The sequence below is a fragment of the Anthonomus grandis genome, chromosome 16, assembly GCF_022605725.1.
Source record: "Anthonomus grandis grandis chromosome 16, icAntGran1.3, whole genome shotgun sequence".
In the NCBI taxonomy this organism is placed as follows: domain Eukaryota; kingdom Metazoa; phylum Arthropoda; class Insecta; order Coleoptera; family Curculionidae; genus Anthonomus; species Anthonomus grandis.
The window spans coordinates 21,796,794-21,824,600 of record NC_065561.1 but is presented as its reverse complement, the minus strand read 5'-3'; the positions used below and the strand labels follow the sequence as shown (position 1 = coordinate 21,824,600).

Genomic DNA, 27,807 nt, shown 5'->3' with positions numbered 1-27,807 from the left:
ATTATTAACACCTATAGGTCACTAAACCAAAGAGAATAGCATTCCCCTCAAAGTAAGTTAAAAATTGCCAATTTGCTTAGTTGCTACTGGACTGAATAACTCTGTATTTGACCCCACGTCAATTCAATCGTAACTAAATGTCGCTAGTCTAAATTATGTTTGCCACACGTCGGACAAAGCGGAGATCACGCAGACAGACGGAGAAAAACAATAAGTGCAAAAAAAATGAAACTCCGTGAGCATTGAACCTTATTTACATTAATTTCGTTGTATATTTATGGTTTAAATAATTATAGAAATGTATCTATAATAGCGCCCTCTCTATTTTCAACGCAAGCGGTTATAATAATTATTTTGACAAGTGTCATTTGACCCATCATAATGTCATGAAGGCGTTGAATACAATTATGCCTTATTTAATAGTGTTTTTCATTTGTTACACTTAACTTATTTACATAAAAAGGAAGTAATTAACTAATAGTAGTCAATTATTGTAAGACAAAGACAAAAAGAAGATCTTAAAAACAAAGTTGCAGCCGAATTAGCCCACGCTTTCTCTCAAATTGGTCTAAAATAAAAACAGATTTCTCCTTGAGAGTCGCCTAAAGGTGCGTTTATGTTGGAATAATTAATGTTAGTAGTTGCATAGTTACTTGCTTTGAAGTGCTACCGAAAAAACGGAAAATGCCTATTATAGGGCGACCAAATGAGCACGCGACGCAAAATCGCACCGTGTACGCCTCGCCTTAGTTCCAAATACGTTTCTTCATTGACGTTTCCGCAGTCGCGGCGGCCATTTTGTGCCGTGTGTCGCGTATAATAAAGTTGTGTGTTTCGTTTCGACGTACGTTTCATGTAAAAGACAGACGTCTTTTATGGCCATACCATAAAAATGGCCAATTTCGAGCATTTTAATAACATGACGCCGTATTTAACGGCCCCGTTGCAGATTAACAAGATTTGTCGGGTCTGTTTGATGTCCAAGGGGGACATGAAGCCCCTTTACGGGGCCTGTCTCGACGAAATGCTGTCCAGTTTCTCCGGTATCCAGGTACAAATAATGTCATTTTATATTGTAATTTGTATGGGTAAGAGAGAGATGCGGATAGCGAGGAATTTCCTGTTGACGTTTTCTTTTTTGTTTATTTACAATAAATGATAGGGTAGCATCTGCACCAACATATTTAATAATTTCTCTCAGTTTCCTTTTTATTGTTATAAGACTTATTGGGGGGGTTTCCTGGATTGTGCTGGGTTACCTGGATTTATGCAATAAATTACTACAGATAACAGCATTAAATATGAAATAAAACTTCTGGAAAATCTCTTTTGTCTTTGCTTTTTTTGGTACTTACTCTATTTATTTAACTCAATTCCCATTAATCAACGTAGCAGACAATCATTAATTACCTCAATAATGCTTCAGTCTCACAATAGGGTTAAACTTCTTTCAAGCAATAGCTGCAGTCATCCTTCCAGCCAGAACTTGTAACATAACCTACAAAATAAATGTCCCCGAGAATAAAGACTTAATGCACATCTCCGGAATGTCCCATCAAAGTTTATGTTTAAGTTTCCGCAAACAGCTTATAAGGCACCTGTATCATTTCTGATCTTGAACAAATCAATGATGTTGTGAGCCCGGGAGACTAACTATTTGTTGCAAGAAGTTTTAGATGTTAGATCCTGATAAATGTACCTAAATTTGTAGACATATGCTATAAGAATTGAACTCGATTGTATGTGGGGAGGCAACATTTGAAACATACCAACTGTTTTCAAAGGATTCATTGTCAATAAATTAATAAATTAATAAAAATAAATTTTAGAAACATTGAAAAAATAATTTGAGAGTCAACAGTTTAACCAGAAAAAAATTCAAAGTTGGTCATTTTCGATCAAAATTGATGAAAATCTATTTTTTTCGCAAGTCTGTATCTCGGAAAATATCAATGGTACGACTTTCCCAGTAGTGCCAAACGATTGAGAAGGTCTCAAATATTCTAGAAATTCGGAAAAAATAATTTTAGAATCAACAGTTTAACCAGAAGAAAAATTCAAAGTTGGTCATTTTCGATCAAAATTAATGAAAATCTATTTTTTTCGCAAGTCTGTATCTCGGAAAATATCAATGGTACGACTTTCCCAGTAGTGCCAAACGATTCAGAAGGTCTCAAATATTCTAGAAATTCGGAAAAAATAATTTTAGAATCAACAGTTTAACCAGAAAAAAAATTCAAAGTTGGTCATTTTCGATCAAAATTAATGAAAATCTATTGTTTCGCAAGTCTGTATCTCGGAAAATATCAATGGTACGACTTTCCCAGTAGTGCCAAACGATTGAGAAGGTCTCAAATATTCTAGAAATTCGGAAAAAATAATTTTAGAATCAACAGTTTAACCAGAAGAAAAATTCAAAGTTGGTCATTTTCGATCAAAATTAATGAAAATCTATTTTTTTCGCAAGTCTGTATCTCGGAAAATATCAATGGTACGACTTTCCCAGTAGTGCCAAACGATTCAGAAGGTCTCAAATATTCTAGAAATTCGGAAAAAATAATTTTAGAATCAACAGTTTAACCAGAAAAAAAATTCAAAGTTGGTCATTTTCGATCAAAATTAATGAAAATCTATTGTTTCGCAAGTCTGTATCTCGGAAAATATCAATGGTACGACTTTCCCAGTAGTGCCAAACGATTGAGAAGGTCTCAAATATTCTAGAAATTCGGAAAAAATAATTTTAGAATCAACAGTTTAACCAGAAGAAAAATTCAAAGTTGGTCATTTTCGATCAAAATTAATGAAAATCTATTTTTTTCGCAAGTCTGTATCTCGGAAAATATCAATGGTACGACTTTCCCAGTAGTGCCAAACGATTCAGAAGGTCTCAAATATTCTAGAAATTCGGAAAAAATAATTTTAGAATCAACAGTTTAACCAGAAAAAAAATTCAAAGTTGGTCATTTTCGATCAAAATTAATGAAAATCGATTTTTGCTCAATGCTGTATCTCGGAAAATATCAGTCGCACGAGTCTCCCAGTAGTACCAAACGATTTAGGAGGTCCCAAAAATTGTAGAAATGCTAAAAAAATAATTTTATAGTCAACAGTTGTACCAGCAAAAAATTTCAAAGTTGGCCATTTTCGATCAAAATTAATGAAAATCGAATTTTTCTCAAGGCTGTATCTTGAAAAATATTAGTCGTACCACTTTCCCAGTAGTACCAAACGATTCTGGAGGTCTTAAATATTCTAAAAACGTTAAAAAAATAATTTTGGAGTCAACAGTTTTACCAGGAAAAAATTCCAAAGTTGGTTATTTTCGATCAAAATTAATGAAAATCGAATTTTTCTCAAGGCTGTATCTTGAAAAATATTAGTCGTACCACTTTCCCAGTAGTACCAAACGATTCTGGAGGTCTTAAATATTCTAAAAACGTTAAAAAAATAATTTTGCAGCCAACAGTTTTACCAGGAAAAAATTCCAAAGTTGACCATTTTCGATCAAAATTAATGAAAATCGATTTTTTTCGCAAGTCTGTATCTCGGAAAATATCAATGGTACGACTTTCCCAGTAGTGCCAAACGATTCAGAAGGTCTCAAATATTCTAGAAATTCGGAAAAAATAATTTTAGAATCAACAGTTTAACCAGAAAAAAAAATCAAAGTTGGTCATTTTCGATCAAAATTAATGAAAATCGATTTTTTTCGCAAGTCTGTATCTCAGAAAATATCAATGGTACGACTTTCCCAGTAGTGCCAAACGATTCAGAAGGTCTCAAATATTCTAGAAATTCGGAAAAAATAATTTTAGAATCAACAGTTTAACCAGAAAAAAAATTCAAAGTTGGTCATTTTCGATCAAAATTAATGAAAATCGATTTTTTTCGCAAGTCTGTATCTCAGAAAATATCAATGGTACGACTTTCCCAGTAGTGCCAAACGATTCAGAAGGTCTCAAATATTCTAGAAATTCGGAAAAAATAATTTTAGAATCAACAGTTTAACCAGAAAAAAAATCAAAGTTGGTCATTTTCGATCAAAATTAATGAAAATCGATTTTTTTCGCAAGTCTGTATCTCGGAAAATATCAATGGTACGACTTTCCCAGTGGTGCCAAACGATTCAGAAGGTCTCAAATATTGTAGAAATTGGGAAAAAATAATTTTAGAATCAACAGTTTAACCAGAAAAAAAATTCAAAGTTGGTCATTTTCGATCAAAATTAATGAAAATCGATTTTTTTCGCAAGTCTGTATCTCAGAAAATATCAATGGTACGACTTTCCCAGTAGTGCCAAACGATTCAGAAGGTCTCAAATATTCTAGAAATTCGGAAAAAATAATTTTAGAATCAACAGTTTAACCAGAAAAAAAATTCAAAGTTGGTCATTTTCGATCAAAATTAATGAAAATCGATTTTTTTCGCAAGTCTGTATCTCAGAAAATATCAATGGTACGACTTTCCCAGTAGTGCCAAACGATTCAGTAGGTCTGAAATATTCTAGAAATTCGGAAAAAATAATTTTAGAATCAACAGTTTAACCAGAAAAAAAATTCAAAGTTGGTCATTTTCGATCAAAATTGATGAAAATCTATTTTTTTCGCAAGTCTGTATCTCGGAAAATATCAATGGTACGACTTTCCCAGTAGTGCCAAACGATTCAGAAGGTCTCAAATATTCTAGAAATTCGGAAAAAATAATTTTAGAATCAACAGTTTAACCAGAAAAAAAATTCAAAGTTGGTCATTTTCGATCAAAATTAATGAAAATCGATTTTTTTCGCAAGTCTGTATCTCAGAAAATATCAATGGTACGACTTTCCCAGTAGTGCCAAACGATTCAGTAGGTCTGAAATATTCTAGAAATTCGGAAAAAATAATTTTAGAATCAACAGTTTAACCAGAAAAAAAATTCAAAGTTGGTCATTTTCGATCAAAATTGATGAAAATCTATTTTTTTCGCAAGTCTGTATCTCGGAAAATATCAATGGTACGACTTTCCCAGTAGTGCCAAACGATTCAGAAGGTCTGAAATATTCTAGAAATTCGGAAAAAATAATTTTAGAATCAACAGTTTAACCAGAAAAAAAATTCAAAGTTGGTCATTTTCGATCAAAATTGATGAAAATCGAATTTTTCTCAAGGCTGTATCTCGAAAAATATAAGTCGCACGAATCTTCCAGTAGTACCAAACGATTCAGGAGGTCCCAAAAATTGCAGAAATGCTAAAAAAATAATTTTATAGTCAACAGTTTTACCAGGAAAAAATTTTAAAGTTGGCCATTTTCTATCAAAATTAATGAAAATCGATTCTTTCAAGACTGTATTTTGAAAAATATCAGTCATATATAGAACAATAGAACATAAATAAACACACACATTTTTAATTTCAGATATTTTCCTAATATGTTTCCTTTGCATTTTTTTCATTTATGCTCGTATGTGCTGAAAATTCTCGTTCGTGCTCAAGGAACGTTCTCGAAAAATAAATTCTCGAGCATTTTACAACACTACTTTTGGGTACCATTCGGATACTGAAATTATTTCTGATCCCATAATAGCTACAATTCTTTACATAAACGTTTGCCTTTGAAGGTATCAGAAGGTGACGGCTATCCACACCTCATGTGCGTACAGTGTGTACTCCAGTGCAGTAGAGCTTACACCTTCAAACAACTTATCGAAAAGTCTGATAAGATCCTGAAGCAGTTCTTGAGTCCGGAATTTCAGGTAAGTTTATAAATTGACCCTAAAAAAAATCTACAGCTACATAATAATGATATAGGCGAGGCTGCAAGAACATGTAAACAATGAGCAAAGCAAGCGGCAACAAGCTAAGAAAGAACTAGCGGAACACGTGAGATTTAGGTCACCATCTCCTAACGGAGATGATGATGCTTCGATAGATGATCCCGGAATTCCTTGCAAGGAAGTGGCTTATGAGACTGTCGTGAAAAGTGAGGAGCATGTTATCCATAAAACTGAGGTAACAAAGTCACTTTTTTCATTCACTAAATTGACTGAATATATTCGATAAGATCGGAGATGAATTTTACACCATCGTGGAAAAAATCGAAGACGTTGAAGTGATCGATCAATCAGATAATGACAATTCGGAACAACTGGCGATAGCACCAACGGAGGACGACTTACCGAATTATAATATCGACATTGCCACCCTGGATGACATAATTAAAGACAACCCTAAACAGGAACCGAAAAAGTCACTTAATAAAAAGGGAGGTAAGATGTTCAAGTGTCCCAGGTGCGACGCCCAGTTCCCACTTAAAGTGGATTTAAAGGTACCAGCTGAAATTGACATTCTAAAATAGTCTAATTATAGTGTAATTTTAGATTCATATAATGACCCATCCTTTAGAACTGAACTATACGTGCAAAGTGTGCAATAAATCGTTCGCGGAGGCGCGCATTTTAAAACGGCATCGGAAAATCCATTTGGATCAGAAACCGCACCGGTGCGACCAGTGCGACATGACGTTTGCGGAAAGTTCGAATTTGAGTAAACACAAGAAGAAACACACGGGAGAACTGAGAAATATGAAGGTATGTAGTGTTACTATTATAGATCAAGTCAGTTAAGTATGTAGTTATTAGATAGAAATTATAAAATCCTGACAACGTGTAAGGTAGCCCATTTGAAAATCGTTCATTTATTCATCATTTGAGCACCCAGGCTGGGCGGCGTATTTTGAATGAAACCTTGCATTCATTAAGAATAAGAGAAACCGAATCCCATGGACATTTGTGCGTTTTACACTTATTTATTCTTTAAAGAATTAACAAAAAAAAAACATATACTACAACAGACTAAAAATAGAAATTCTTATTCTCTTATTCTTATTCTCTAGAATCGGTCGTAATTTGATGGCATTCTAAGAACTCAGGCTAGACGACATTTTCTGAATGAAACCTCGAATGTCCTGCGGGTTCACCCGATTTATCTTCAATTGATTTTTTTTTTGTCGGAACGTCTGCGCTCAATAGTTTCATTCATTATAGAAGAATATCTAAGAGATGCCTTTCTTTCTTATATCAAGTGATAATGACATTTTAGATATTTCTTTCTAAATACTTATTCCCTCCCTCTATAAGGGCTCAAATTTATAAAAACGTATGTGAATTAAACTTTGACGATCGCTACGAAATTATCTCTCCCGTCTGTATGATTCATAAATACGTAAGAAAAGTATAATTTCATAATGATCCAGAATGTTACCGAGAGGTGAGATGCGGTAGAAAGTGAAAAAGTGGACTTTTTACCCCCTTTTGAGCATATAAACCCTCCTGAGTGCCATGAATCTTTGACGATCGCTGTGAAATTGTCTCTCCCGTCTGTATAATTCATAAATACGTAAGAAACGTACAATTTCATAATGATCCAGAATGTTACCGAGAGGTGAGATGCGGTAGAAAGTGAAAAAGTGGACTTTTTATCCCCTTTTGAGCATATAAACCCTTCTGAGTGCCATGAATCATTGATGATCGCTTTGAAATTATCTCTCCCGTCTGTATAATTCATAAATACATAAGAAACGTACAATTTCATAATGATCCAGAATGTTACCGAGAGGTGAGATGCGGTAGAAAGTGAAAAAATGGACTTTTTACCCCATTTTTAGCATATAAACCCTTCTGAGTGACATGAATCATTGACGATTGCTATGAAATAGTCTCTCCCGTCTGTATAATTCATAAATACGTAAGGAACGTATAATTTCATAATGATCCAGAATGTTACCGAGAGGTGAGATGCGGTAGAAAGTGAAAAAATTGACTTTTTACCCCCTTTTGAGCATATAAACCCTTCTGAGTGCCATGAATCATTGACGATCGCTTTGAAATTATCTCTCCCGTCTGTATAATTCATAAATACGTAAGAAACGTACAATTTCATAATGATCCATAATGTTCCTGAGAGGTGAGATGCAGTAGAAAGTGAAAAAGTGGACTTTTCACCCCCTTTTGAGCATATAAACCCTCCTGAGTGCCATGAATCTTTGACGATCGCTGTGAAATTGTCTCTCCCGTCTGTATAATTCATAAATACGTAAGGAACGTACAATTTCATAATGATCCAGAATGTTCCCGAGAGGTGAGATGCGGTAGAAAGCGAAAAAATGGACTTTTTACACCCTTTTGAGCATATAAACCCTTCTGAGTGCCATGAATCTTTGACGATCGCTATGAAATTGACTCTCCCGTCTGTATAAGTCATAAATACGTAAGGAACGTACAATTTCATAATGATCCAGAATGTTCCTGAGAGGTGAGATGCGGTAGAAAGTGAAAAAGTGGATTTTTTACCCCCTTTTGAGCATATAAACCCTTCTGAGTGCCATGAATCATTGATGATCGCTTTGAAATTATCTCTCCCGTCTGTATGATTCATAAATACGTAAGGAACGTATAATTTCATAATGATCCAGAATGTTCCTGAGAGGTGAGATGCGGTAGAAAGTGAAAAAGTGGACTTTTTACCCCCTTTTGAGCATATAAACCCTTTTGAGTGCCATGAATCTTTGACGATCGCTGTGAAATTGTCTCTCCCGTCTGTATAATTCATAAATACGTAAGGAACGTATAATTTCATAATGATCCAGAATGTTCCTGAGAGGTGAGATGCGGTAGAAAGTGAAAAAGTGGACTTTTTACCCCCTTTTGAGCATATAAACCCTCCTGAGTGCCATGAATCTTTGACGATCGCTGTGAAATTGTCTCTCCCGTCTGTATAATTCATAAATACGTAAGGAACGTATAATTTCATAATGATCCAGAATGTTCCTGAGAGGTGAGATGCGGTAGAAAGTGAAAAAGTGGACTTTTTACCCCCTTTTTAGCACACAATAGTACAATAACTGGTCCCGGACATTCTGAAGAAAATCACGTGTAATTTCATGGCATTCCGTACATCACCTAAGCATTCAAGCCTTTTTTTAAATGAAACTTCTCTCCAATTTCTTTTTATGGGAACATCTGACATCCAGACTAATGCACCACTTAAAACTATATTATTAACAGACCTTCAATCGTGTTCATAAACAACAAATTTTTAGGGAAAACCACATCTTTGTTCGGTATGCGGTAGAGCATTCAAATGGTCTTCGAGTCTACACAAACACATGAAATACCACACTGGACTGAAGCTGTTGAGTTGTAGTTTTTGTCCGAAACAGTACGTGGAGAGTAGAAGTTTGCAAATTCACATACGGTCACATACAGGGGAACGTCCGTATTCTTGTCACATTTGCAGTAAAACGTTCACGCAACAGTGCAATTTGGCCAAACATATTAGGGTGCACACCAAAGAGAAGCCTTACCATTGTCCCGTCTGTAATAAAGGGTAAGCGACCTTAATTGGACACGTGTATTAATAGTTTTTTAAACGTAAACTAAATATTGATATACAGGGCGGGCAAATTGTTTTCTTAACTGCTGTAAATTTTATTATTTTCCTCAAAGTTAAAAAGAGAGCGCGACAACGCTGCTTAGTCGGTTCCCCGCTTACACTTGCGTGCAGAAACGCTATCGTTCTCTTTTCAACTCGTAATTTTTGCTATTGGCGTTGGTTTCCGCACCCTCTTCGTTTTTGTAATATATACAAATTGTAATTCGTAGGTTCAGCCAGTCAGGTTACATTTCTGTACATATGCGTACGCATACAGGGGACCGTCCTTACGTCTGTTTGGTGTGTGGAAAGTCGTTTTCCGGTTCAAGTACCTTGGCACTGCACTCGAGAACTCATACGGGGGAGAGGCCTTATAAGTGCGAGTGCGGCAAGTCCTTTACTAGACAGGAAAGTCTCACGATACATATAAGGTGAGTTTGAAACGATCTACTGAGCTCTCACCTTTTTTTTTAGTATTTAAATTAAAGAAATCTTCCACAGTTACACATAATATAAAATTCACCATAAACTTTAGGACTCATACTGGAGACAGACCGTACTTATGCAAAATTTGCGATATGGGATTTGCCTCCTCCGGACAATTGTCGGCCCACCTAAAAGTCCATACGGGGGAGAAACCTTACGCCTGCGAAATATGCGGCAAAAAGTGAGCGAATACTATACAACTAGTAACAATTAATTCTTTATTAATCGTTTTTCAGGTTCGGTTTTAGTAACAGCCTAAAAGTTCACATAAGGAGCCACATAGTGAACGACCCCTCTAAAAACGAAGAAGAGGTGCAAACGGTGCAGTATACGTGCAAATTGTGCAATAAAAATTTCGAGGACGACAGCGCGTTTAATTCGCATATTTTAGACGTGCACGCCATTCAAGGTGCCACCATTGAGTTAAAAGACGAAGATTTGGAACATATTGAGACCATGCAGGTGACGGAGATTATGTAAGAAAGAGATGATTTTATTTATTTGTAAATTATTATATATTGGTAAGTGCAATCCTTTAAGGGAATAACAGCTGACTCAGTTTTGATATTAAATGTTTTCGCTATTTCTTAAGATATTCTCAGGAAGGAAAGTTGGAATTTTTCGATGAAGGTAGCAAAAAAATTGCCCTAATCAAAATAGCCTTAGCTACGTCAATTTTTAATCTAGGATGACGTTTTTACCCTGAAATTTATCGTCAGGATTGCCATTATAATGAGGTAAAACAATTATGAGGATATCTTAAACGGTTTCCAAGTTATGACCAAAAATGTCGGCTAATTAATGAAAATCTTGTATTTGCCATATGGTTCTAAGAACTTCAAATCAGGTGGGTTTCGGAACTTGTTGGATAAAATTCCTTCTAACTCAAAAAGTTTTTGAGGTACAAGAATCGTTCTTATACGAAATTGTTTGATAAGAAATGCCTTTTCTTGGAGTAAAAACCATTTAAGAATATTCCCACTATTTCTTAAGATATCCTTAAAGAAAGTCAGAATTTATCAATAAAGGTAGCAAAAAAAATTCCCCTAACCAAAACAGCCCTAGCTACGTCAATTTTTAACTCAGAGTGACGTTTTTACCCTCAAATCCATCCTCAGGAATCCCATTATAATGAGGTAAAAAAAATATGAGAATATCTTAAGCGGTTTCCAAGTTATGACCAAAAATATCGGCTAATAAATGAAAATCTTGTAATTTCAATATGGTTCTAAAAACTTCAAATTAGCTGGGTTTCGGAACTTGTTGGACAAAATTCCTTCTAACTCAAAAAGTTTTAGAGGTACAAAAATCGTTCTTATACGAAATCGTTTGATAAGAAATGCTTTTTCTTGGAGTAATAACCTTTTAAGAATATTCCCACTTTTTCTTAAGATATTCTCAAATAAAGTCAGAATTTATCAATAAAGGTAGCAAAAAAAATTGCCTTCACCAAAACAGCCTTAGCTACCTCAATTTTTAATCTAGAATGACGTTTTTACCCTCAAATCCATCCTCAGGAATCCCATTATAATGAGGTAAAAAAATTATGACAATATCTTAAGCGGTTTCCAACTTATGACCAAAAATGTCGGCTAATAAATAAAAATCTTGTATTTGCCATATGGTTCTAAAAACTTCAAATCAGGTGGGTTTCGGCACTTGTTGGACAAAATTCCTTCTAACTCAAAAAATTTTTGAGGTACAAGAATCGTTCTTATACGAAATTGTTTGATAAGAAATGCTTTTTCTTGGAGTAAAAACCTTTCAAGAATATTCCCACTATTTCTGAAGATATTCTTCAAGAAAGTCAGAATTTATCAATAAAGATAGCAAAATAAACTGCCCTCACCAAAATAGCTTTAGCTACCTTAATTTTTAATCTAGAATGGCGTTTTTACCGTTAAATCCATCCTCAGGAATCACATTATAATGAGGAAAAAAAATTATGAGAATATCTTAAGCGGTTTCCAAGTTATGACCAAAAATGTCGGCTAATAAATGAAAATCATGTAATTGCAATATGGTTCTAAAAACTTCAAAATAGGTGGGTTTCGGAACTTGTTGGACAAAATTCCTTCTAACTCAAAAAGTTTTTGAGGTACAAGAATCGTTCTTATACGAAATTGTTTGATAAGAAATGCTTTTTCTTGGAGTAAAAACCTTTCAAGAATATTCCCACTATTTCTGAAGATATTCTTCAAGAAAGTCAAAATTTATCAATAAAGATAGCAAAAAAAATTCCCTAAACCAAAACAGCCTTAGTCACGTCAATTTTTAATCTAGAATGACGTTTAGACCCTCAAATCCATCCTCAGGAATCACATTATAATGATGTAAAAAAATTATGAGGATATCTTAATCGGTTTCCAAGTTATGACCAAAAATGTCGGCTAATGAATAAAAATCTTGTATTTGCAATATGGTTCTAAAAACCTCAAATTAGGTGGGTTTCAGAACTTGTTGGACAAAATTCCTTCTAACTCAAAAAGTTTTTGAGGTACAAGAATCGTTCTTATACGAAATTGTTTGATAAGAAATGCCTTTTCTTGGAGTAAAAACCATTTAAGAATATTCCCACTATTTCTTAAGATATCCTCAAGTAAAGTCAGAATTTATCAATAAAGGTAGAAAAAAAAATTGCTCTAACAAAAACAGCCCTAGCCACGTCAATTTTTAACCCAGAATGACGTTTTTACCCTCAAATCCATCCTCAGGAATCACATTATAATGAGGTAAAAAAATTATGAGAATACCTTAAGCGGTTTCCAAGTTATGACAAAAAATGTCGCCTAATAAATAAAAATCTCGTATTTGCCATATCAACTTCAAATTAGGTGGCTCTGGGACCTTGTTTGACATAATTCCCTCAAACTCAAAAAATTTTCAAGGTACAAGAATCGTTTGTATGTGAAATCGTTTAGTAAGAAATGCCCTTTTTTTGACTAAAAACCCTTTAAAAATATTCGCATTATTTCTGAAGATATACTAAATCAAAGTTAGAATTTGTTGAGAAAAGTGGCAAAAAAAGTACCCCAATCAAAACAGCCCTAGCTACGTCAATGGCAGTTAAAGTCATTTTCTAACTACTTTAGGTAACTTGTTGACTTCTTCCAGGTAGTTGGAACCAGTTTCTAATTTTTTTAAGGCAGTTAAAGTGATTTTTCAACTACTTTAAGCAACTGTATGCCTCTTTTTAGGTAACTAGAGAATTCTCCAGGCATAGACATGAATGATGCCTTAAATTCAAGAGAAATACCTTTAACGTATTTTTAAGAGTTTAAACGATAAAAGCAATTTCATTCAAGTGTTTTATTGCAACTGCACAATAACTTAACAACTCGCCGAGTTATTTATTAACTTGTAAAGGCAACCATATCCTTGTACAACCAATTCTCGCGTAAGAACCTCGGTAACTCAAAAACCTCTTGTCAAAACCTTTTGAGAACATTGATATACCATCATTGTGTCAATAACTTTAGGAGTTACTTGACTTTAAATGGGAGTCGGACATAAATAATTGAGAAATTTCATGTACAAGAAACTTCTTATCGAAACAATTAATTTACATGTCTCAGTTAACCCAGATGCTTGAAATTCACGGTATTTGATTACATAAACGTTAGACAAACCAAAATAAACTTTGAAAACAATAGGCTTTATTAATTGATTTACTGTGAAATTTGGGAATTATTGTAAAAATGCATTGAAATGTTCAAAATTAGGTCAGCTATCGTCCTTATTACAAGATTGCACTTTCCGGACATCCTTCTGTTAAAAATCCCTTATTTCTCAGCGTTCCTCAGGACGTCCTTATTAGTTTCGTAAAAGTGTCCTGATGACGATGATGACTATAAAAACGTCGACATTTGGACCCTATTCCGACAATTCCTAAACTTAACACGTTTTTTTTTTTGCAGAACTTCCGACAACCAAACAATCCAAGTGCAGGCGTTAAATCAAATTTAAGAGGTTCCTTAGGAAACATCTATTGTGTTGTATAATTTATTCTCAATAAAAGGAGCAAGTTATTCTCCTCAGAAAATCACTTATTTTTATTCCAAATTATATTAGCAAGTATGAAAACTTATCGACAAATTAAGAAAACATATATAAACATTTCTTGGTGCTTAAAAAACAATACCACTAAAGAGAAAATCCTCGTTTTGTTTTAGTCCGTCAAAAATACATATATCTTACTTTAAAGATAAGGTCTTAGTTATTACAGCGATTTAACTACAACAATTTACAAAGAAACCGTTTTTTTTTTTTTAATTTGGCACAGTACTATTTCACCGTCGTTTTAAACCGTTCCAACCTCGCCGCTTTGGCCGCTTCAATATCGGTCGAACTCTTTCCGTTGATGGTACCGCCGCCGCCGAACCGTTCCTTTCGTTTTTCCAATTTTTCTTTCACTTCTAAACTGGAGATCACGCTCGATACCGAACCGCCGAATCGTGCCGCACGTTGTTTTAGCACGTCGATGTTTGTGCTTGTACCCTGAAAATTTTTAACAAAGTTTTGAGCATCATCATTTGTCATGCCCTTAAATCAACATTTAAAATAGTATTTGTATTAAATAGTAAAAAACTCCAAGTCACAGTGTTTCGCCCATACTAAGCATCATCAGATTCACTTGGGTATTCACTAATAAAAAGAACAAAAAACAAGCAGAGAACAACACTATATGATATAAATCAAGAGTAGAAACTGAGTTCGTTCAACTTGGCATCTGTTATTATTTTTATGAATTTATTACTAAGGCCAAATGTACTTTATTTTACTGTTTGATACGCCATTAATCGAATCGGATAACTCTGGAATCTGGCTCAACAGTTCTACAGCTTCCTTTTTATCAAAATTTATGTTTTTTTTTGTTATACCTAATGGCAAAAATGTAAAAAAGTTATTAAAATCATTTATTGTTATTGGAGTTAAGAGCCAAGTGATCTTAATCAAAATTTGATTAATACCATTACAATGCTTGAAAAGGAAACTGAATATCACAAAAACAAGATTAAGAGTATACAGACAGAGAATGAAAGCTTAAATTGTATTAATACGCACATGTTAACATCAATTAAAACTCTTGAAGCGGAGAAGGATATCCTGTCTCTAAATAGAAACGCTAGCAGTAACTTAAAAGATTTGACGACTACAAATCTACAAACTGCTTAGCAAAAGCGCATTTCAACCCACGAGCAAAATCAAATGTACTTATTTATGGTGATTCTAGTGCTAGAGGTTTCTCTTCTCTTCTCTCAGGTATTCTGAGCTCGTCATACAACACCTGTAGTTATGTGTTTAGTAATGTTACAGCTCAGCCCTTATGTAATTATGCGTTTACTCTAATTGTTAACTATACGAAGAATGATGTTGTTGTTGTTGGTCTTGATTTTTCTTGTACATTGCCATCTCTTTCCCAAATAAAATCCTTGCTATCGATAACTAATGTAATTGTTTGTATTAAATGCTATTTTAATAAGTGCTCAAAAAGCAGATATTACAATACAATTCATTTTAGAAATTCTTTCATCTGTAACCGTAACTTTTCTGTGAGAATAATTACTGATGTCAGACAAAATTTTAGGTACCGTCACTCTGCCAAATCTATGTGCAAACTTTTATCTTTATATGTTAAAAATACTTTTCTGTCATCCAAATTGGTATTAGCATCTTTAGGTATTAGCAACAGTGGGATAATCAGCGATACACCCTTGATCGAAGATAGGTCTTTGGTTACGCCTCAACTAGACCAATCTATAGACACCCTTGCTATTGGATTTTCTTTTTTAATAGAAACTCCTACCATAATCAAGTTGCGCTAGCATTTCTTAATGTTCAATCTGTGCGTTCAAAAGTTAGCGAATTGGAACTATTTTTAGAATCGGTTAACTTTCCTAGTGTGTTAATTCTTGTTGAACACTGGTTGAGGTCTGACGAGCCTATTGATATCCCTGGTTATGTACTAATTTCCAAATTTTCACGCAAGCAATATACACATGGTGGTACTCTTATTATGAAAGCTTTTTTAACTAAATTTGTGTTTATTACTATTGACAGATTTGATCATCTATTGATTGAAAAGGTGTGCGAGTTTTCTATTGTATTTAGCAGTAAGTTAAATTTGTATATTTTAGGATTGTATCGATCTCCATCTGGTAATTTAGATTTGTTTTTAGAAAAGTTGGAGATCCTCTTAAGTGAAATTTCGGATTCTGACTGGCGATCTTAATGTAAATTTTTTAGACAAATCTAATGGATCAAATCGAATCAGATTTTTAATCTGTTAAACTCATTTAATTTTAAGATGCACGTGGATCAGCCAACCCGGATTTCAGCATTTTCTTCCTCACTGATAGATTACTTCTGTACGAATTTTAACCAACACGAAAATCAATGTACAACAATCAATGCCGGTTTGTCTGACCATGAGGCAATAGTGGGATTAGTAAAGCTTAATAGTGCAGCTAATGAGAATAAGTTTGGACCCGATAGACTTTATACTAGAGCTAATTTCCGCAAATTCTCTTTGCTTTGCAATATGTCAAGTCGGAATTGTATTGACTACTGTTAACCCACTGCATAGCTTTCACCAAATAGTATTAAACAATTTTAACACTGCTTTTCCTGTTGTCAATATTAAGAAACGATATAATATACTAAGGGTTTACGAGTATCTGGGAAAAATATGCGCTCCCTTTTTTACATTAGGAAATACGCTATGAACAATGCAACATTTTTAAATTATTATACCGCAAGATTTACAGAAACTCAATCAGAATGGCTAAGTGGACCTACTTTCAAAGGAGGATAAATAATTCCTCCAACAGAGCAAAAGACTCTTGGAAGATTTTAAATGAGCTAAGGGGCAAAAATAATGTCTTGGTTATTCCAAGTACCTTAGATTCCAATGTCCTTAATTCCTTCTACTGTCAAAAGCAGGAACGAAAAAACTCTCAAAATCTACAGCATCTATATAATTTAAATAACGGTTACATATGTTTCACCCGGTTAGGGCATCATCAGACCTTAAAAAATTATTAATTTAAAATAAAATTACAATAAAAAATAAGGTTTTCCCTTACCAGAAATAGGACGATACACATACATACACGTAAACGAACTCTAATTGTATACAAACAAAACATTCCAAATAGGTACAAAGATTAAAAATTTTACAATTAATACACATTGTGACATCTACAATAAAACACATTAATTTACTAGAGTGAAGTTAAGTTAGTTGCAAATTTTATATATTCTGATGGTGCGGAGTTCTATAGTTGGTTATTGGATGGCGCTACGTCTGTAGCAATGGTACTCGTTGTAGGCGATGAAGATGTACAGTTAATATTGTTAAAAATAAAATGATTCTGTCCCGTAATTTTGTCGTTCACACATACAAAATCGGGACTTTTTATGGCTTTATTAATCTCCATCGTCTCTAAGAGATCGAGCTTTCTACCTTTATCACATTTATGTAGAATTCTGATATTTTCTTCGGGCGGGAAAGTGTGTCTACTTTCTAATGAGTGGTTGGCAAAAGCTGACTTGCTCACTACAATATCGGTGTTAATATGTTTATCAAACTGGGATTTATGTTCTTTAATACGCGTTGCCACTTTCCTGCCAGATTGTCCAATGTACACTGCGGGGCATTCAACGCATTTAATTTCATATATCCCCGATGAAGTGAGCGGGTCCACCTTATCCTTAACCTTAACAATATGACTTTTAAGTGTGTTACTAGTTTTAAATGAGGTAATTCCTTATATTTTTGAAAAAAACGGCCCAAAATATCAGAGATTGTACCAAAATATGTCAAAGATCTGTAGGTAACTTTAGCTTTAATATTTGTTTGAATGAAAACTTATATTTATTGTATAATTTATGAATAGATTTTAACGGAAAAGAATTGTTTAAGGCAATTTGTTTTTTTGAAATTTTGTGACATTGCTAGTAACCTTGCAGCCAATCTCTCACAAAAAATAGATCCCAGGAGCTATCTCAGCAATGTGGTAGTAGCCGAATCTTTCTTTTTTGCCTCCACAAGTGTAGAAGAGCTTAAACAGTTAATGTTAAAATATTTTCTACTTTACCTCTTGTTGCTTTGCAAGTCTTGGCCGAGTCAGTTCTTTCTAGAGCACCTGTACAACCGACTGAATGTTGGTGAAGTTGCAGCAGCGGTATTGTGTGACTTGTCCAAGGCATTTGACTGCGTGAGTCACAGAGTGCTGCTGATGAAACTGGAGCTCTATGGTTTCAGAGGAACTGCCCTTGAGTGGTTTCGTTCCTACTTATCAAATCGTGTCCAGGCTGTCAAATTTAATGGTGGTATCTCTAAGGAACTTAATATAAATGTGGGTGTTCCGCAAGGATCAGTACACTTGGTCCTTTACTTTTTCTCATTTATGTGAACGATCTGCCACAACTGCAGGTAACTGGCAAATTTACATTGTTTGCCACCATCCTCTGGCACGACTCTGATGTTTCTCAAATGGAGGCCAATATACGTGCAGATTTGTTAAAAATAAAAGACTGGTGTGATGCAAATTTGTTGACATTTAATGTTTCCAAAACAAATATCCTTAATTTTAAATGTAATACAAATGATATATGTTTAAATAATGAAGCCATCACCATGCCACCGTTCAGTAAGTTTTTGGGTCTTTCCATAGACAAGTTCCTCAAATTTGAAGACCATATTGTGAATGTATGTAGAAAAGTCTCATCAGGCTGCTACGCCCTAAGGGTTATTGCCACCGGTCTTAATATCTCCATCGCCAGATCTGCATACTTCGCGATTATCGAGTCGCACCTTCGATATGGAATTTGCTTTTGGGGTTCATGTTCAAATTCACTTTTTAGTTCAGTGTTTGTACTCCAGAAAAGGGCCATTAGATATCTATGTGGGGCCAAGCCTCGTGACTCATGTCTAGTGTTGCCGCAAGAGACGAGAGATTCTCGTCTCAAATAGGTACTTGAAAAGCATAACTTTTAGTACTCTGTACCGATACGCTAATAATAAATGTAGGTGTTTTATTTACAAAATGTGGGTTTATGTACCTAATTTCGTAAACACTCTGTCGGCTTGATAAAAGCCTATTAGATTCAGAGACCTCGGTTTTGGAAGATTGGCGTCACTTTAACCACAGATATAACTAGCTAACGCTTGGTTTTCCCCATCAGTTTGGCTAAATAAGACAAAGCGGGCAAGACGGAAAAACCCCAAGTTCAGAACCATCTATCAACCATTAGGAATAATATATGCATATTTTATGAGGGGATTATTTCTTTGTTAAGTTGGGTCAATTCCGCCTTCTCTATAAATTTTCTAGTAATATTGAAGGTAAATATGAGTTCTTTTGATCATACTTTGATGGCAATTAAAGTATTAAATTAATTTTTTTTTTATTTTTATGCAAGGATTACACCCTCGACAGGATGCCGCTCACCTTTAAATCACCCTGTATAGATCAGCGTCCTGTCTTTATTTATTTTTTGGTATTTTTGTTATGTTTTAACGAGAGGTACGAGAGAAGCGAGAGACGAGACGAGAGAAAGCTTCTCTCGGACGAGAATATCGTCCTCTCGTCGAGACAAGAGAATAATTTTCTCTCGTCCGACGAGATGAGACGAGAGAGGGTCTTCTCTCGTATCGTCTCATCTCAGCGGCAACACTACTCATGCCGCCCGCTTTTTCTAAGTCATAATATTTTAACCCTGTGTTGTATTTTTATTTTGGAAATAGTTTGCTTAGTTTTTAAAAAATATAAACAGGAACTCCACTTAGGAAGCCACTATAATACATTACAAAATTATTTGTTGAGGCTACCCATACATCATTTTGAACTTGTCCGTAGCTCTATCATATATGGAGGTAGAAAGCTGTTTAATAAACTTCCACTAGAAATAAGACAACTTAAGACTGAAAGAAGCCTACGTACAAGGACGAAAATATTTCTTGCTAGTAAAGCGTACTATAGTTTAGGTGAATTTTTTAATGATTAGCATTTAAGTATTTTTCCAGGTTTAATATAATTTTAAATTAGTTTCTCGTTTTTATTCCTTTAATGTACAGTCTGTTGGCTACAACTTCTATGTTCATATTGAGAATAAAGCATTTTTGAGTTTGAGTTTGTATTAAAATTCTCTTTATGGTTTGGCTTTCCTTCACTTATTATTTTCCACATATTTTTGTTGAAATTCTTCAAATTATTCCAGGCAGTTGAGAGTGACTGTATTAACCGAACTGCCTTGAAGAGAAACATCAACTGGACTTATTCCAGGCTTGATTCTTTTTCTTCTTCATTCTTTTGGCCAGACTTATTTCATCTTTGAACTGTTTACTAACGGCCTAAAGGAAGTTTTTTTTTGTTTCGCCCATACTAGACAGATCTTTGAAGTTCTGAGGGAACATTACCTTAAGGTTGATTACTGCTTTTTATTAATTTATTACTTAGGCCAAATGTATTTTATTTTACTGTTTGATATGCTATTAATCAAATCGTCAATAACTCTAGAATCTGGCTAAACAAAAGGAGCCAGAAAAATAGAGAAACAATATTTTATTTTTTTGTTATCCTTTTTACTGTTATTGGATTAAAACTCTCATAATTTTTTGGCTTTTTTTCACTTATTACTTCCCACGTATTTTTGTTGCTGATTAATTTAATCTAAAATTCCTTAAAGATGCCACAACTGCCAGCAAATTCTTCAAATTATTCCAGACAGTTGAACTCCTGATCTGCCAAGATAAAAAAATTAAATATTTCTTCCAGGCAGTCGAGGACCATTGTATTAAGTGAACTGCCTTAAAGAAATATATGACTTCTGTATCTTGGCAGATCAGGAGTTCAACTGCCTGGAAGAAACACAATATTTTTACTACCTTCAGGTAGTAAAGTACAAAAAGTTCCTTCAGATGGATTCTATTTACATAGACTTCTTCAAGACTTTTGATACAGTTGGAAAAGAATACTCTTGAGCAGCTTAGAAGCCACTTGGAACTAAAATTTTGGGAGTGAAAATTGCACAATTTATATTCAAAAGATGCTGCAAGGTTCTGATGTGAATTGTATTTAAGTAGATCTAATTTTTTAGTGGTTGCTGATGATTAAAATGTAAAAGTTTCTAGAGTTATTATGGAACCAATAGACTGTATAACTTGTAGGTCGCAGACTAATGCTCTTGGTTTTAAAGTAGAACTACAAGGAATGTTTGAACAAATGGTGGTTTGTAAGGACTTTAAAGAAGTAACCATTTCATCAATCACTTGTTGCGATAATAAAAAAGTTGCTTGAATATAATGCTATGAACTTCCAGGCAGGATTTTCAGACTGTTCCACAAACCGTCAACAACACTTGAATGATTAGGGCTATGAGGTTTATAAATAAAAAACCTTGACCCTTTCTATAGCTTCTTAAAAATACAGTACAAATCAGAGTCTAACCTAACTTTAGTTCATGGTACTTTCAGAATGCCCAGTAATAAATAAAAATGAAAATATTCAATTCTCCATAGAAGGAAATCCACTTACGTTCAATGTAATACTGGCTGCACTGTTTGAATTTGAACTGTTTGAAGTCTGTCCGAACCGCTCGGCTCTGGCAAGTTTCTTGGCCTCGTCTCCTAAAGAGGACACTCCAAATTTTTTTGCTCTCATTTCTAGTCTCTATAAAAATTATTATTACAATTTTTAAGGTAGAACAACAAATAAAAAGTACATTGAGAATGCCTTAATAGAAGAGTTGCTTACCTCTTTAACAGATAACTCAGATAGTTTAATAACCTTTTTCCCATCATCATTTTCTGCAGGCTTTCCTTCATCAGAGAGAACATTCACTTTTTCTTCGGACACCTTAGAGACTACTTTTGCCACCGGTTCTTGTGTATTTCTTTTCAAAATCACCTTTTTGGGAGGTCCACTCTCTGATTGTACTTTAGCACTCTCGGGCTGAGATTTGCGTTTTTCAGCTCTTGGCAAATCGCTTAAGTCACTGTCCAGGTCTCCTATTATCGATTCTTCTTTTTCATCAAGGTGGACATCGTCGTCATCTTCCTCCTGAAAAAAAAACATAAGAACTGTAGAAACTTACCAAAACTCTTGGAACTGCTTACATTTAAAAGATCTTCCTCGTTTAGAGTGTCATTGGAAATGATGTCGGATGATTTTAGGGCTGTCTGGAGCCTTTCTACTAAGTCGTTTTTGTTACCGGTAGTGCTTAAACCACGACTTTTTAGTTCTTTTTTTAAATCCGGAACCTGAAAAGTAATAACTTTGAGCTGAAACGTCCTAGATTTTGGGGCACATTGATTGGACAAATAGACCGGTTTCAGGATTATTTTTTTGCCATTTTTCGGTTAATTTACCTTTAACTTTGATATGTCCAAGGTGCTAGTACCTGATTCTCCATTTTCTTCGGCCATTTCGGCTTTTAATTAAATGCAGATCAATTTGATTTTCGTGTTTTCCAAACAAACGGCAATATTCCTATGAGCGGGGTTGACAACTGAGTCAGTAGTGACATTGACATTGACGTTTATTGACATTTACATAACCTCACTTATGCTGCCGATTTTCAAAAAATTTCAAACCGAATTCACATTAACTATAATTTTAAAAAGCACTGTATCAAAACGATGAGAAACCTTTCGGAATTTAACGTTCACGTCCCAAACGACAACGAAATAGCCCTTTGCGAAATAAACGGTCGGGTCCATTACATGAACGCTGAATATGCTAACGTGGGGGCCTTTACCACCTCTGTAAGTCCAAAAAAACGTTGTTCCTCTCCTAGCTTCTATCAGAAATTTCACTTTAGACTGCAAGTCATCCAAAAATTCACATAACTAGAGACCAGCTACACTCGACCACCTCAGGTGACGAAGGCAAAGCCCTATTTTTGCCAGTAGATGTATCATTTTTAAAACAACTGACGCAAGTATACTATGAACAGGGGCCAGTTGAAGCATTACATTTGGCCAAATCCCATCATCAGTTTGTAGTCTCGAGGGCAGCCACTCTTCTTTTAGGTGTCATGAAATACGTACAGAAATTCCGACTGATTTTAAATCCAAATATAAGATATAGCGGTCCAACACTCATCAGTCAGTTAGGTCAAACTAGAGATTGGAAGAACAGCACTATTAGGTTTGTGGCGTGGCACCCTAATTGCACTAAAATCGCTTTAGTTACTTGCGATGACGGAGTAAGGATTTTTAGTAGTGATAGTAATTACAGTCCTTTGTTAAGATGTAAACAGCAAAGGAATATTACTTGTGTCGCATGGAGACCTTTGTCACATACCGAAATCGCGGTGGCTCATGAAGATGGCATTATTATATGGAATATTGATCCAAATTCTTTGGTAAGTTTAAATTTTAACCTGTTTATTTTTGTAATTTTATATTATTGTAGCACTCAGAGTAAATATGTTCAGTATCTCTATATACTTATCTATATATACTTATAGTAATGTCTCTAGTATTTATCCTGTAAAGTTTGGAGTCCCACAGTCATCGGGCCTATACTATTTATACTTTATATTAATGATCTGTGTACCTTTCTGAAGCCGAATTCCTCTTTTTTATTTGCCGATGATACAACATTGCTTTTATCATCTGAGAGTCTTGAGGAACCACAGACCAATATGACTTCTGTTATATCAAGCCAAATCTATATAATGTTATATCAGTGGCCAAGAAATGGTTTGAGGAAAATAAACTTAGCTTGAATAAAGGCCAATTGTATCAAGTAATCCTCGAGTCTAAAGCAGAGAGTGTGTTAAACTGCTGCGTTTGACTGTGGATGAAGGGCTAAAATGGCTTGCCCATTTAGGTAGCTTATGCAAAAAACTCTCTTTAAGCATATTTCTTCTAAGACAGCTTAGAGGCTTTATGGATTCTTATTCACACATTTAGCATAATATACCATGCCCCAAAAAGCTCCTAAGGATATGAATCTATAAATTATTTTATGCACTATGTATGTAGCAACATATCTTTTAATCCAGGATTCATACATTAAAACTTCCATTAAATTCATGTTAAAAAAGAGTGAACACTATTTCTATCAAGAAACTACTTTATATTTAAAAAAAAGATCATAGCAAAAAGTGCATTTATTTACATTAAAGGTATCCAGACCATCAGTAAGCAACGCCATAATTCTCCAAAGAATCGAACATAGACCTGTGATGAGCATAGCCTGGTCTCCCAACGGTGACCGTTTGGTTAGCGTGGCAGCTTGTGATAGAAAGATCTTAGTATGGGATCCAGAACTGGACAGGACCAGTAGCCTAAAAAGACCCGGAGGGTTCGGACAGGTTCTGGTCAAATGGTCCCCTACCGGTGACAAGATATTCACTTGTACCGATGGCATTGTTTTTAGGTAAACTCCCTTTGGAACTTATGCTTTTTGGGGTGTAAACCTTTTCCCGTTTTAGAGTGTGGGACTATAGGAATTGGGAGTGTGAACGCTGGACCGTTCCCAGTGGTCGAGTGCAATCAGCTTGCTGGTCAAACTGCGGCACCACTTTACTGTTTGCCACTAATGTGGACACAATGATTTATGGAGTTATTGTAAAAAGTGGCACGGTGTTTGCTAATAATGCTGGTGAGTTTTGGGGTTTGTTATCACCTTATAATCAGTGTTTAAAATGCTTTCGATTTTTAGATTCCTCCTCCAATCAGGCCCTTCCAATTTTCGATGTAAGCAAAAGAGATCTCGAAGGAGTAATGGTGGGAGGTCTGGTTCAGTGCATGGAAACAGACCCTAAAGGAAAACATTTGGCAATCATGTTTAAAGATACCAGCACTATCGCAGTGTTCGGTATCATTAGACAACCGACGTTAAGACTTATTCCAGGGTAGGGCTTAATAAACATTGCCTAACTACTTGGACTGAATTGAAAATAATTTTTATTGTAGGTCTTTGATTATGGGGTTGGCAGAAGAGAAACCGTCATCAATAAGTTTCCAGCAGAATTTCACAGAGGGGGCTTGTCTCACGATTGGGTGGTCGAGTGGCAGAATTCAGTATTTCCCCATTATTTATACAGACGCAATCAGCGAGCATATAATACGATCCAACTCTTAAAATTGCTTATAAGTTTGTTTTAATGTTGCTAGGTTTAATTAGTTTTTAATACTTTTATTGGAAATAAATTATTTTAGTGGTATATATAACTTACTGCGTTTTATTTAACATTTCTTATTGCCTAATATTATGTAAGGATAAAGTTCAATAACATCACTAAAAATAACATTTTTGGGTGAGAAAGTGAAAAAAGGTACTTTTGACTCCCAATTCAGTATAAATGTCATTCAGACTTCCAGGATTCATGGACGATCGCTATGAAATTATGTCTCTCGTCTGTAGTTGGTCCAGTTACATCTAAAAAATAATTTTTCCAGAAGATCCAGAATGTTACAATAAAGTGAGATGCGGTAGAAAAAGAAAAAACGCACTTTTGACCCTCAAATCGGTATAAATGTGACTCAGAGATCGCTATGAAATTATGTCTCTCGTCTGTAGTTGGTCTAGTTACGTCCAAAAAATAATTTTTCCAGAAGATCCAGAATGTTACAATAAGGTGAGATGCAGTAGAAAATGAAAAAACGCACTTTTGACCCTCAAATCGGTATAAATGTCACTCAGACTTCCAGAATTCGTGGACGATCGCTATGAAATTATGTCTCTCGTCTTTAGTTGGTCCAGTTACGTCTAAAAAATAATTTTTCCAGAAGATCCAGAATGTTACAATAAGGTGAGATGCGGTAGAAAGTGAAAAAAGACACTTTTGACTCCCAATTCGGTATAAATGTCAGTCAGACTTCCAGAATTCGTGGACGATCGCTATGAAATTATGTCTCCCGTCTTAAGTTGGTTCAGTCACGTACAAAAAATGATTTTTCCAGATGATCCAGAATGTTACAATAAGGTGAGATGCGGTAGAAAGTGAAAAAAGACACTTTTAACTCCCAATTCAGTATAAACGTCACTCAGACTTCCAGAATTCATGGACGATTGTTATGAAATTATGTCTCTCGTCTGTAGTTGGTCCAGTTACGTCTAAAAAATAATTTTTCCAGAAGATCCAGAATGTTACAATAAGGTGAGATGCGGTAGAAAGTGAAAAAAGACACTTTTGACCCCCAATTCGGTATAAATGTCACTCAGACTTCCAGAATTCGTGGACGATCGCTATGAAATTATGTCTCTCGTCTGTAATTGGTCCAGTCACGTCGAAAAATAAATTTTTCCAGAAGATCCAAAATGTTACAATAAAGTGAGATGCGGTAGAAAGTGAAAAAAGACACTTTTGACCCTCAAATCGGTATAAATGTCACTCAGACTTCTAGAATTCATGGACGATCGTTATGAAATTATGTCTCTCGTCTGTAGTTGGTCCAGTTACGTTCAAAAAATAATTTTTCCAGAAGATCCAGAATGTTTCAATAAAGTGAGATGCGGTAGAAAGTCAAAAAAGACACTTTTGACCCTTAAATCGGTATAAATGTCACTCAGACTTCCAGAATTCATAGACGATCGCTATAAAATGATGTTGCCCGTCTATAATTGGTGTAATTACGTCCAAAAAACAATTTTTCCAGAAAATTCAGAATGTTACAATAAGGTGAGATGCGGTAGAAATTCAAAAACGGCACTTCTGACCCCCTATTCGAGATGCAATAGAATGCCAAATAATGGACTTTTGACATACGTTGATATCTCGGCTTTATAGCCATAATATTAAAAAAATTCAACGGTTTTGACTTAGTTAGCGTCTTTCTGAATCCAACGAGATCATCTATAATGTTGTAGCTCTCATATTTGCTGAAATCTCGTATTCTTAGACTCAAGAAAATTCATGAGCTTTTTCAAAGTATTTGCACTTCCTTAGGACAGAACTGTGTGGATCCCGGTATAACCCGCTTTATAAATGGGATAAAAACAAGACGTTAATATAGTAAATCTGATAAGGTATTAAGGCCCTTTCAAATTTTTTTTTCTTAAGGAGAAATTCCTCAAACGTGAAAACCTTCATCCTTCTTTAAAAAACTTAATCCTTAAGAGAGGTTTAATCCATCGGGGAGCTGCATATTAATCCCCTCCGACACATTTCGTATCCGCTAATAAAAAAAAGAAAAAAAACTCGACCAGTGAGCAAGCAACAGAGAGACGCAACAGGGGACATAAGAGACGGAAAAACCCGCGAGAGGGAAACTTTGACGCGTTCGGTTTCAGCTTCAGCTCCCACTCGACCGTCCGTTGCTCAACTTCTCGCTAGTTGTGCTAACATTTTCGCGCGGGAAATTACAAAGTTTCGACGAGTTTAGATTCGAGGTAAACCAGTTTTAGTGTCATCTTTCTCTTAAGCTGATGAAAGATTCGTTAATTTTAAGGAGATTTTTCAGTTGGGAATATTGAGGTGAGGATATGTGGTTTTTTCCAGTTATTCTCTTTTATATAGCCATCACTGTTTACTGCTGGAAATAGGCTTTCTTAAGTCATTAAGTTCAATTTTCAGTACCGCCTACTTTATCGAATTTTCATGCACAATCTAAGATACACATACTATAACTAAATATTTAGTAGCGTTTAATAAATATTCTATTAAAATAGGCGCCAACCTAGACATCTTATTATTTTAAATAAAAAAATCTAGTTAAAATTATACTGTGTTTACCTAAGAAGACATATTTATTTTTACTAATGAGTTTCTTATTACTTGATGCAGTAGATTTAGTTGTCATTAAAACATTATTAGTGGAATTAACCAAAGCGATTTAGTTATACTTAATGAGCTGCTGACAATGGTGACTAAGTGGCTTCAGTTATTTGAAATAAAGCCCTTAGTAACTTTGAATAACAATTTTGTTAATGTCTAGCAATCCCATTTAGTAAA

The 27,807-nt window shown here is 34.8% G+C and overlaps 4 protein-coding genes and 1 long non-coding RNA gene across 7 annotated transcripts in view; 3 read left to right on the top strand and 2 right to left on the bottom strand.

The window, feature by feature from the left end:
• The first annotated feature begins 789 nt into the window (after positions 1-789).
• Positions 790-13,936, top strand: LOC126745727 (zinc finger protein 436-like). Of its 3 annotated transcripts, none has more exons than XM_050453707.1 (10): positions 790-1,051; positions 5,598-5,732; positions 5,788-5,988; positions 6,041-6,245; positions 6,382-6,566; positions 9,077-9,363; positions 9,639-9,839; positions 9,944-10,075; positions 10,131-10,356; positions 13,812-13,936. In XM_050453707.1, exons 1-10 carry the CDS (start codon positions 893-895, stop codon positions 13,893-13,895), a joined length of 1,815 nt encoding a protein of 604 aa, XP_050309664.1. In that variant the 5' UTR covers positions 790-892; the 3' UTR covers positions 13,896-13,936. The 3 variants fall into 3 exon arrangements, with proteins under 3 accessions (XP_050309664.1, XP_050309662.1, XP_050309663.1); XM_050453705.1 differs by having other exon boundaries at positions 792-1,051; positions 6,041-6,304; positions 6,357-6,566; XM_050453706.1 differs by having other exon boundaries at positions 793-1,051; positions 6,041-6,304; positions 6,357-6,566; positions 10,131-10,370.
• On the bottom strand, positions 13,920-22,427 carry LOC126745729 (SAP domain-containing ribonucleoprotein). The gene is made up of 5 exons (XM_050453709.1): positions 22,268-22,427; positions 22,016-22,159; positions 21,654-21,959; positions 21,435-21,569; positions 13,920-14,391 (listed from the first exon to the last, which is right to left on the bottom strand). The coding sequence occupies exons 1-5, from the start codon at positions 22,322-22,324 to the stop codon at positions 14,179-14,181; spliced, it is 855 nt and encodes a 284-aa protein (XP_050309666.1). The 5' UTR covers positions 22,325-22,427; the 3' UTR covers positions 13,920-14,178.
• Positions 22,428-22,447: 20 nt separating this feature from the next.
• Positions 22,448-25,084, top strand: LOC126745728 (aladin-like). The gene is made up of 6 exons (XM_050453708.1): positions 22,448-22,663; positions 22,720-23,265; positions 24,034-24,287; positions 24,343-24,512; positions 24,573-24,765; positions 24,827-25,084. The coding sequence occupies exons 1-6, from the start codon at positions 22,538-22,540 to the stop codon at positions 24,993-24,995; spliced, it is 1,458 nt and encodes a 485-aa protein (XP_050309665.1). The 5' UTR covers positions 22,448-22,537; the 3' UTR covers positions 24,996-25,084.
• LOC126745730 (uncharacterized) lies at positions 25,076-26,794 on the bottom strand. The gene is made up of 2 exons (XR_007663661.1): positions 25,367-26,794; positions 25,076-25,292 (listed from the first exon to the last, which is right to left on the bottom strand). It is a non-coding gene; the product is annotated as an uncharacterized LOC126745730 (long non-coding RNA).
• A 336-nt stretch (positions 26,795-27,130) lies between these two features.
• LOC126745810 (adenylyl cyclase 78C-like) overlaps positions 27,131-27,807 on the top strand; it is a 99,983-nt gene continuing 99,306 nt past the window's right edge. The window contains exon 1 of the mRNA XM_050453819.1: positions 27,131-27,330. The gene's annotated coding sequence lies outside the window, so the exon portion shown is untranslated. The remainder of the gene's footprint in view (positions 27,331-27,807) is intronic.